Source organism: Gadus morhua, chromosome 19 (genome assembly GCF_902167405.1).
Source record: "Gadus morhua chromosome 19, gadMor3.0, whole genome shotgun sequence".
Taxonomy (NCBI): Eukaryota; Metazoa; Chordata; class Actinopteri; order Gadiformes; family Gadidae; genus Gadus; species Gadus morhua.
In genome coordinates, this window is record NC_044066.1 from 14,001,883 (window position 1) to 14,013,240 (window position 11,358).

The window sequence follows — 11,358 nt, forward strand, 5'->3', positions numbered from 1 at the left end:
CTGTGTGACCTTACTGCATGCTAACCATTTAGCTATATGAATGGAGCCCCTTTTGTACCATATGTTTATTATTCTAGCTAAGCAAATGTGAACCTAACCTGATTTCTACCCATGTAACCCAAATAACGCAGTATACCTTATGCTAACCATATAGCCCTAGAGAGTGTAGCATACCGTATGCTACACTCTCTACGGCTTCTTGGATAGCATACGGTATGCTAAACTATCTCGGATTACAGGATAATGTCTAGGATAATGTAGAGAATGCTAACCATGTAGCCCTAGGTAGAGTAGGATACCTTTTGGGGAGCGTGTCTATGTTCCCCGGGTCCTATGTTCCCCGGGTCCTATGGACCCTAGGACCCTTTTTAAAAAAAAAGGGTCCCATGTTCCCTGCTTTTCCCAAAAAGGGTCCTATGTTCCCCGCTTTTTTTCCAAAAAGGGTCCTATGTTCCCCGATATGTATGTGACCTGGGAACATAGGTCCCTTTTTAAAAAAAAAAGGGTCCTATGTTCCCCGGTTACTTTTTCCACCATTACTGCCAAATTCCGGCTGAGATAACCACCATTGCATGTCTTTACCTTTTGTGGAAGAGGGAGAGACGTCGGAGAACCTGACGCAGTCTATTCATACGCCGCTAAACAAACCCCGAGAAGCCCAATCCCTACGAGAGCTCCCCGCGCTACGGCCATCCGGAGGCACACAGAGCTTTTGGCCGTGATATCATTATACAATTATATACAATTATATACTATTATATATAGAGCTCCGGGAGTCGCAAACGGCAACAATCAATTTCTCCTCCATGCTGCAGTTCACCCCGGACTGCACACTGCACTGAGTTGGCCGGTTGAACGCTGATTGGCTGTCATCACGCGAATGTCGCGTCAAAGTTTAAATATTTTTAAAGATTGATAGATTGCGGGGAACATAGGACCCTTTTTCAGAAAAAGGGTCCTATGCTCCCCGATATGTATTGCTACAGGGGAACATATGACCCTTTTAGGGAAAAACGGGGAACATAGGACCCGGGGAACATAGGACCCGGGGAACATAGGACCCGGGGAACATAGGACCCAGAGAACATAGGGATGACCCCACCTTTTGCTAACCATGTAACCCTAGGGCCTGTAGTATACTGTATGCTAACAATGTAGCCCTAGATAGTGTAGAGGATGCTTACAATGTAACCCTAGAGAGTGTAGCATACCTTTTGCTAACCATGTAGCCCTAGTAAGCGTAGCGTACCGTATGATAACCATGTAGCCTGGCATGCCTCCCAAGGCGTTTATGAAGGAGCTAAGGACAGAGATGGCCATGTAGGAGGTGAAGCTGCGGACGCAGTCGTTGCCACGGGGACACTGGCCCAGGCTCACTGAGGTGCTGCCCCCTTCTGGGTAGAAGTGGGACAGGCAGCTGCAGTTGTGGAAGACCTGGGGAACAGCAAGCAGTCGAAGCACTGAATCACAGTTTACATCTCAAAGGGCCTCACAGGCACACATAGTGTGCATGTGTGTGTGTGTGTGTGTGTGTGCGTGTGCGTCCCTACGGTGGCCTTGCCGCTCCCCGAGGACCCCAGGCACCCCGCGGTGCAGGGCGAGGTGTAGGTGATGCCGCTCTGGGAGCACACGGGGTCCCAGGCCTCCAGGGGGCAGGAGCAGGCCTGGTTACAGGGGGCCACCACCGCCTCGTCCCCGCCCCACACGCCCGCCGTCCTGCAAGGGTCAGGGGGAGGAGTCACTGCCACGCCCTCACCCTCTGGAACCCTCCCTACCTCCCCGCCCCTCTATATCCTCTCATGTCTCCGCCTCCCACATCTGTCAATATCTCTCTCTCTCTCTCTCTCTCTCTCTCCCTTCCTCCTCTCTCTGCCTCTCTACCTCCTTCTATCTTCCTCCCCCCTTCCCTCCTCCTTTCATCTCTGTCTCTCCCCTATCCTCCCTCCTCTCTATTCCTCCCTCCCAACCTTCCACTACTCCTCCCTCCTCCTCCCTCCTTCTCTCTCTCTCTCTCTCTCCCCCTCTCTCCCCCTCTCTCCCCCTCTCTCTCTCTCTCTCTCTCTCTCTCTCTCTCTCTCTCTCTCTCTCTCTCTCTCTCTCTCTCTCTCTCCCCCTCTCTCCCCCTCTCTCTCTCTCTCTCTCTCTCTCTCTCTCTCTCTCTCCCCCTCTCTCTCTCTCTCTCTCTCTCTCTCTCTCTCTCTCTCTCTCTCTCTCTCTCTCTCTCTCTCTCTCTCTCTCTCTCTCTTGCCAATAATGGAGGAAACCAACTTTTCCAACTCCACTCTGTCCTTTCACAGCCCGTTCTCTCTGTCTCTCTCTCACCCGTTGTAGGAGACGGTGAGTCCGGCGACGGCCACGTGTTCACACTTGGTGCCGAGGTGGAGCAGGAGGAAGAGGAAGAAGGCCACGACGGAGGTGACGAAGGAGAGCAGGGCGCCGGAGAACACGCTCAGCCGGTACCTCTTCATCAGCAGCCCCCCGAGGAAGATCCCCACCGCCAACACCGGCAGTGTCAGAGCGCCTGAACCACAGAACAGGTGAGCGAGCGCTAGGCTAACGCTAGCACTCCTGAACCAAAGGAACAGGTGAGCGAGCACACCTGAACCACAGGAACAGGTGAGCGAGCGCTAGGCTAACGCTAGCACACCTGAACCACAGGAACAGATGAGCGAGCACACCTGAACCACAGGAACAGGTGAGCGAGCGCTAGGCTAACGCTAGCACTCCTGAACCACAGGAACAGGTGAGCGAGCACAAGGCTAACAGCAGCGCACCTGAACCAGCGGAACAGACGAACAGGCGCTCAGAGTCCCCAAGTATTTAAAAAAAAAGTTGCTTTTGTTTGTTTCCAATGACAGACTTGATGATCTCTCAACAAACTAAACTAAAGCTAAATACGACTCAAATGTGCATTCCTACTTTACACCAATTCTCCTCGCTCCTTACCGATCACGAAGTTAGCCCGGGAGGCGGACTGTCCGAACTGCTGCTCGATGTACTTGGCCTTGAAGGTGAAGAGGCCGATGACGGCGTTGAACCGCAGTACCCCGGAGCAGAGCAGCAGGAGGTAGGCCGGAGTCCCAAACAGCTGCTTCAGGGACTGGAGCAGCCCTGCAAAACGAGGAACCCGTTCAAAAGCACCAACTTTATCCAGGAGGACCCACACGTCTAGCGCCGTTCCAAGTCAAGACTGTGATGATTCTCACCCTTTAAAGCGGCAGTCTCAAAGACCACCGTTTTGTTCTCTTTTCCTCTCACCTATTGTGAGAGGTGATTATGGCTCCCAAAGAGCGAAACTGTGTTTCTATGTGTGTGTGTCAAACACACACTTAGATACACACACAGACACGTACACACACACACACACACACACACACACACACACACACAGACACACACACACACACACACACACACACACACACACACACGGAAATAGATACACACACAAACACACACAGACACACACGCACACACACACACACACACGCACACACACACACACACACACAGGTACTCACAGGTACACACACACACACAAAATCGATATAGAAACCTGTACTGGCGTAAAATTAAGTTAAATTCATAATAATGCAATGTAAGGGCTTTCTTCAGTACGCTCGACCCCCATAGTATTTTTTTGTCTTTATTCTGCGATAGAAAGGACTCAACAGACATGAACATTATTAAAAAAAAACATATTACAACATGTGTAAGATAAACATTACATTATTAGCATCAACTTAACATTATTACTATTAACCTTTGTGGATGGGGGCCGGTCTGTCCTCAGGGCTGGGGGGGACATCCCCGTCCAGCTCCAGGAGCCCCTCCTGGATGGCGTGGGGGTGGGTCGGGGGCCCCTCCCCCTCGGGGGGGCCCTGCTTGGGGAGGGTGCGGGGCAGGAACCAGAAGGGGATCGCGGAGATGAGCAGGAGCGCGGTGGAGATGAAGAAGCCCAGCCACCAGGCGCCCACCCAGCGGGCGTCTTTAGGGGAGATGGTCACGCTGTCTGGGGGAGAAACAACCACAAGGCTCAGAGGGGGTGGAGGGCCAACGCTTTGCTGCCCCAGGTCGACGAGCAGCCTAACCGAGCATCTCTGTTTCATCTCTGTTTCATCTCTGTATCATCTCTGTATCATCTGTTTCATCTCTGTTTCATCTCTGTATCATCTCTGTATCACCTCTGTTTCATCTCTGTTTCATCTCTGTTTCATCTCTGTATCATCTCTGTTTCATCTCTGTTTAATCTCGACTCAAGTCTATTTTGGACAAGTCATTTACAAAACCTTATTCTGTGTGTCGGACGCGGCCACTTGCTGAAACGTTAAAGACTTGAAGCTCAACTTATGAACCATTCAGTCATCAAGCGGACGCTTTTGTTCACTGTGAGATTCACCGTCGCCATTGCAATCTTGAAAGGGGTAATTGTATAGGGGGGATTATGAAGGGGTGATTATGAAGGGGTGATTATCCCTGATCTTCATAGACATCGTAAACGAAGATCAAGCATAATCAGGCTCTCATCACCCCCTGTCGTGTAAAGTGGTTTCTGGGAGCCGCCTTAGACTAGAGGTCAGTTGGACTTGGTAGGAGGATGTCACGGAACCAAGTTACCCTTCATGCTATAGTAATTCACAGAGCGTAGTCACATATAATAATCATGCTAGTACTGATGGATAATACTATATTGATGAAATTCAAAAGGACATAATACAGAACTTATTAATGGACCACGCAGACACACACACACACACACACACACACACACACACACACACACACACACACACACACACACACACACACACACACACACACACACACACACACAAAAACACACACACACACACACACACAGTGAACACGATAAGGGGGTCTCTGTTAGGTTCTCACCTAGATCCACGTATCCTATGTCCACGTAGAGCCGCACACACGCGGATCCCAGGAGGAACCCGAACACGGGCCCCAGGAGGCTGATCGTGTGCACGCACGCTGAGGACCCCACAACGACACCAGGTTAACCAATCACCATCTAACGTGATGCTTGGTTACAGAGCTGACTTCAAGTGGATCCCTTAAATAATGAACCTCTCTATACCTGGCTCACCTCAGAGAGGAGGAGACGGAGAGGGCTTTATGACGGCCACAATGTGCGTCCAAAAGTCTTATTTTTGTGGGGTTATAGACAAATTCAAACAGGCTTATGGATATGAAATTCCATTTCTGCCGTGTCTGTTCTGCTGCATGCCACATAATTCTCTCTCTCTCTCTCTCTCTCTCTTCCTCCCGCCTTCCTAACTCTGTGCTCCCAGCTCTCTCTCCCTTCCTCCTCTCTCTGCCTCTTTACCTCCTTCTACCATTTCTGTCTCTCCCCTATCCTACCTCCTCCCTATCCCTCCCTAACAACCTTCCACTACTCCTCCCTCCTTATCTCTCTCTCCAGCACACGCACACACACACACACACACACACACAAATACAAACACACACCCACACAAACACTCTCTCTCTCTCTCTGTGCAGTTATGATCATAACTGCACAGAATAATAAAACCTTTCTTCCCGGGAGAGAGACGGGTTCACTCTGGGTAACAGAGCTGCCCATTGTCCCTGAAGGACCCCCCCCCCCCCCCCGTACCGATGTAGAAGGGGGAGTTCTCGGCCCGGGCGTAGTCGTCGATGTAGGAGATCCCCAGCGGAGTGACGGGGGTCTCCCCAAGGCCCCTCAGAGCGTTGCCCAGCAGCACGTAGATCCACATGTGGGAGCTGGGGTCCTTCACACACGCTGGGGGACAGACCCACGCATGAAAGCGCGCACGCGTGAAAGCGTGCACGCACGCACACATGAACGCACGTAAACACATGCACGCACGCATGCACTCACGCACGCACATACACGCACGCACACACACACACACACACACACATACATACACCAATACATAAACACACATAGTGGGACATAGATCAGTGACTGGTACGGGAACAGAGATCAAGGTTAGGAGAATGTCCTCTCAGTGATAAGCAGGGATGCTGTGGACATAGAGAGCTGGTGTTTACACAGTCCTATATGTAATGATTGATTTGTTAAATTACTTTTACTCTTTATGAGGATTTGGTGGCTACACACATACACACACACACACACAAACACACATACCAACAATGTCCTGTTCATACCCGTGCTGTCCGCTAGCGTCGGACCCGGGTCCAGCTCCGGGGCGTCCACGCACGCAGCGATGCTGCCGTTGTCGCTGAGGGAGCTGTGGACCGCCGTGTCGTACGTGTAGCTGGGAAACACAAGAGACACACAAGAGTGTCCTCTTCAGGCTGGACGGGAGACACTTAACCTGATTCTGTGTCACTCTGGCCGTAAGGGGCTCACTTGAATTTGGGTCCTCATTAAAGAATGTCTCCGTTTGTATTGAGTTTAAATGATGCAGTCAAGACTCTACAGGAATCCCATTGAAACACAACATGTATATCATGTATACCGCAAGAACCATTTTAAATAATGTGTTACTGGTTGTCTAACTGGGGTTCTTTAACAAGTGGTCTGTAACTGGTGGTCTAACGGGTTGTCTGGTGTTCTGTAACTGGTGGTCTGACTGGTGATCTAACTGGTGTTCTGTGACCGGTGGTCTGTAACTGGTGGTCTGACTGGTGATCTAACTGGTGTACTGTGACCGGGGGTCTGTAACTGGTGGTCTGACTGGTGATCTAACTGGTGTACTGTGACCGGGGGTCTGTAACTGGTGGTCTGACTGGTGATCTAACTGGTGTTCTGTGACCGGTGGTCTGTAACTGGTGCTCTGACTGGTGATCTAACCTGTGGTCCGTAACTGGTGGTCTGACTGGTGACCTAACTGGTGTTCTGTGATCGGGGGTCTGTAACTGGGGGTTACTGTTTTGGAACCGGTGGGCTAACTGGTATTCGGTCACTGGTTGTGGGCCACCGAGGCCTGCGGCCCTTCCCCTCCAGGCTGTGGTCGGCTGACCTGCCCATGAAGAAGTGCGGCAGTCCGGTGAGGAAGGAGCCGGCGGCCATCAGGAGGCAGCCCACCCCGATGAGCCGCGGCCGGTGCAGCCTGGCGCCAAAATGGCTGACCAGGACCAGAAACAGCAGGTTGCCTAAAGGACGCACGTGAATAAAGAAGAGCCTCGTGGTCAGGGTGGTAGGGTGGTAGGGGGGGTAGGGTTAGGGTGGTAGGGTTAGGGTGGTAGGGTTAGGGTGGTAGGATTAGGGTTGTAGGGTGGTAGGCTGGTTAGGGTGTTTGATTGCTCAGAGTTCAACTAGACTCCTCTGTGCCCCCCCCCCCCCCCCCCCCTCACCCATCTCGAAGCTGCCGTCCACCATCCCTACGTGGGTGGTGGACAGCTCGAAGCGCCTCTCTATCTGAGTGATGGCGCTCTTCATGTAGGACCCGGCCAGCGCCTTGGAGAAGTACGCAAAGGCCAGCGCCATGATGAACAGCTGGGGAGCAGAGAGAGAGAGAGACAGGGGCTGATGACCAAGACAGACTCCTGGATCCACCACCCGGTTCTGATGACAGCATCTGAGCCACTTTATACTTGGTTAGTTTATAATTAATTTGGTGCATACATCAACATGCATCTCTGCCTTCCCACCGCTAAACCCCCCTGCAGGCCCTCAGAGGAACTGCAGGTTATTATTTGTTGTATGGGAGATGTGAGATGGGCGTGTGCTCCAGTACCTTGAGAGTGGAACATCTGCGCTTGGTTTTGGGGGCCGGGTCCTTGCTGCAGAGAGACTGTTGACTGGTCATAGCGCCACCATCAGACCACCTGGCCATGTCTCACCCCCCCCCCTCTGGTCTGTCTGACCACCAAACTCTGTCCCTCTGTCTGACCCCCCTCAGTCTCTCTGTCTCACCTCCCTCTGGTCTGTCAGTCTCAGCCCCTCTGGTCTGTCGGTCTGTCTCACCCACCAAGGGTCTGGTCTATGTCTGTGTGTCTGTCCGTCCGTCCGTCCGTCCGTCTGTCTTTCTGTCTGTCTGTCTCCCCTCCCTCGTTTGTCTGTCTGTCTGTCTGTCTGTCTGTCTGTCTGCCCGTCTGTCTGCCTCTCTGTCTGTCTGTCTGTCTGTCTGTCTGTCTGTCTGTCTGTCTGTCTGTCTGTCTGTCTGCCCGTCTGTTTGCCTCTCTGTCTGTCTGTCTGTCTGTCTGTCTGTCTGTCTGTCTGTCTGTCTGTCTGCCTGTCTGTCTGTCTGTCTGTCTGTCAGGTCAAAGCACTGCAAAAAAAAACAAAGGAAGTATTTTCAAAAGGAATTAATGTTACAATCCTAAAAAGCGAAGGTAAAAAACAGTTAATCAATAAATCACTCAGTATTCGAGGGGTCACTTTAGCAATCACAACAGAATTGCATCCGTTTCCCATGATGCAGCAGTCTGACCCAGATCCTAGCCCTCGCCTTGCGAGACGATCCTGAGCATTTTAAGATGCCAGACTGCGTGTGTGTGTGTGTGTGTGTGTGTGTGTGTGTGTGTGTGTGTGTGTGTGTGTGTGTGTGTGTGTGTGTGTGTGTGTGTGTGTGTGTGTGTGTGTGTGTGAGGGGGGGGTGCATTCAGGGCATGACCAGCCAGCAGCCCCCCCGCCTGCCAAATAAAGACCCATGGCCGCCTCTGACGAGGTGCAGCCATCCCAGAGTAATCCAAACGTTTTTCAACCCAAACAGACGATGAGCTGAACAGGTTTGCATGGTCGGCTTCTTTTTCAGAACAGAATCAGTTATTTGTATTGCTTTGTCACCAAAGAATCTCGCAAGACTCTGATTGGCTGCAGTCTTTCAAACAGCCTAGGGCCGCGGCCATATTTGTAAAGCAATGGCCGCCCATCCAACGCTGCCAGTCAGCTTGAAACGCAGACGTCTCACTAACCCTGACCGTAACCACACAAAGCCTTTAGGTAAAGTAACGTAACGCAACGTAAAGCAAAGTAATGTAAAGTGACATAAAGTACCCGTCTCGAAGCTTAACGCTATTGAGATGACATACAGTATGAACCATTTGAACACAAATCAAAACCAATTCAAACAAACCATAGCCCAAAGGGTACCCCTCACCCTGAACCTGCTCCAGGTGCATCATGGGAGACGAGGAGAGCCTCACCTGAACAGGTCTGGGGTTCCGGTCTGGTCAGTCCTCCTGGATCAGGACCGGAGCAGGTCTCAGGTGGTCCTGGTCTTAGGGGTCCGCCTCCATTCGAGGATTAGCCTGGGGTGCGCTGGTGGTCCACTGAGGGGACGCGCGGAGCAGACAGAGAGAGAGGGTCTTGCTGAAGGAACCTCTGGTCTGCACGGAGAACGACGGCTGAGTGGGCGGGCGCCCCCAGCTTCTGTAATCCTGCTCTGATTCCACAATGGGCTAATTCTGCACACGCCCCTGTGCCAATATGAAGCTAATCGCACAGACACACACGTACACATACACACGTACACACACACTCCCCTAAGTACACACAAACAAATACTCCTTCAAACACACACGCACATACACCTTCAAATGCACACAAGCACGCACATACTCCCTCTCCCCAATTCACTCACACACTCGCATTCCTATGGACACACACAACACACCTCCTCCTCCACCCCTGTGTCCAGGCCAGGAGCACCTCCTCTCCTCTCCTCCTCCACCCCTGTGTCCAGGCCAGGAGGAGCACCTCCTCTCCTCTCCTCCTCCACCCCTGTGTCCAGGCCAGGAGGAGCACCTCCTCTCCTCCTCCTCCTCCTCCTCTCCTCTCCTCTAATACTCCCCTGTGTTCAGGCCAGGAGAACCTCCTCTCCTCCTCCCCTCCCTTCCTCCTCTGTGTCCAGGCCAGGATCAGCACCTCCTCTCCTCTACTCCTCCTTCTCCACTGTGTTCAGACCCCAAGGCAGGGGCGATCAGCAGGACAAAACATCGGCTGCATTTTCATTCCCAACTCGTCCCAGAATGGATCCGGCAACAGGCGGGCAGGGAGAATGGACAGGGAGGGAGAGGGGGGAGTGAAAGGGTGAGAGAGAGAGAGAGAGAGAGAGAGAGAGAGAGAGAGAGAGAGAGAGAGAGAGAGAGAGAGAGAGAGAGAGAGAGAGAGAGAGCAAGAGAGCGAGAGAGAGATAGAGAGAGAGAGAGAGAGAGAGAGAGAGAGAGAGAGAGAGAGAGAGAGAGAGAGAGAGAGCAAGAGAGCAAGAGAGCGATAGAGAGAGAGAGAGAGAGAGAGAGAGAGAGAGAGAGAGAGAGAGAGAGAGAGAGAGAGAGATTGAGAGAGAGAGAGTGAGAGCAAGAGAGCTAGAGAGAGAGAGAGAGAGAGAGAGAGAGAGAGAGAGAGAGAGAGAGAGAGAGAGAGAGAAAGGGGGGAGGGAGTTAGACCGAGACAGAGGTAAAGAGAGAAGGAGAGAGAGACATGGAATGGGTAGCGAGGAAGGGGCTGTGAAAGGACAGAGCGGAGTTGGAAAAGTTGGTTTTCTCCATTATTGGCAAGAAAAATAGAGAACCAACAACCTCATGGCAGGTTGACCTCTGACCCTGTCCTCAACAGAGAGAACCAATAACTTCACAGCAGGTTGACTTCTGAACCCGCCCTCACTAGAGAGAACCAACAACCTCATGGCAGGTTAACCTCTGACCCTGAGAGAACCAACCACCTCATGGCAGGTTGACCTCTGACCCTGAGAGAACCAACAACCTCATGCCAGGTTGACCTCAGTTTATGTGTTATGTGTGTGTCTTGCATTTATGTTGTGTTGATTACTTTTGCAACATTTCATATACATATACATTTCCTATCCATGGTAAGATATAACAACTTTTACTGAGGCCAATGTATTCATGTTTAATGTCAAATATGTTTAATATTGGGTCAATTATGTCAAATGTACACTTAAATTGACCTTCATCTTGTTCCTACTGTAGTACTCATGTATTTATCTTCGTCTTGTTCTACTGCAGTACTTCCGTAATAACCTCTTCATCTTCCTGTAGTACAACTGTATTTGTCTTCATGTTGTTCTACTGTAGCACTACTGTCTTTACCGTCATCTTTTCTACTGTTCTACTGGTCCTTAAACGTTGTCTGCGCTGAGGGAGATTGCTCCGACACCGGCCACACCCAACTGTCATCACGTGAGCTCCCACACTAGGATATGCTAATTAACAATGCTAATCACGCTGATCTCTTCAGGCTGGCTGCTTTCTAACGAGAGCCACCTGCAGGCCAACCCCAGTGAGGATGGTTGCTTCACACTAAACCGTTTGGTACGTCCACAAAGGAGCCTGCCGCGTGGAATCTGTCTCAGAAAATGTAAACTCTTGTTGAGGTGGGTGAGTTTGTGTAAGGATTATGTAGTTGGTTTGTAG

At 51.4% G+C, this 11,358-nt stretch overlaps 1 protein-coding gene across 4 annotated transcripts in view; it reads right to left on the minus strand.

The window, feature by feature from the left end:
* LOC115532298 (solute carrier organic anion transporter family member 1C1) overlaps nucleotides 1-8,069 on the minus strand; it is an 11,314-nt gene extending 3,245 nt beyond the window's left edge. For 3 of the 4 annotated variants that reach the window (XM_030341987.1, XM_030341986.1, XM_030341984.1), the window contains exons 1-11: nucleotides 7,719-8,069; nucleotides 7,336-7,477; nucleotides 7,002-7,134; nucleotides 6,184-6,293; nucleotides 5,642-5,788; nucleotides 4,897-4,995; nucleotides 3,764-4,012; nucleotides 2,947-3,111; nucleotides 2,323-2,521; nucleotides 1,551-1,716; nucleotides 1,250-1,434 (exon numbers count right to left, since the gene is read on the minus strand). In XM_030341987.1, the coding sequence (XP_030197847.1) occupies nucleotides 1,250-1,434; nucleotides 1,551-1,716; nucleotides 2,323-2,521; nucleotides 2,947-3,111; nucleotides 3,764-4,012; nucleotides 4,897-4,995; nucleotides 5,642-5,788; nucleotides 6,184-6,293; nucleotides 7,002-7,134; nucleotides 7,336-7,477; nucleotides 7,719-7,817 (1,694 nt within the window). In that variant the 5' untranslated portion in view covers nucleotides 7,818-8,069. Of the gene's footprint in view, nucleotides 1-1,249; nucleotides 1,435-1,550; nucleotides 1,717-2,322; nucleotides 2,522-2,946; nucleotides 3,112-3,763; nucleotides 4,013-4,896; nucleotides 4,996-5,641; nucleotides 5,789-6,163; nucleotides 6,294-7,001; nucleotides 7,135-7,335; nucleotides 7,478-7,718 lie in introns of all 4 variants that reach the window. The other variant, XM_030341985.1, reaches the window with a different exon arrangement.
* Nucleotides 8,070-11,358: the final 3,289 nt, after the last annotated feature.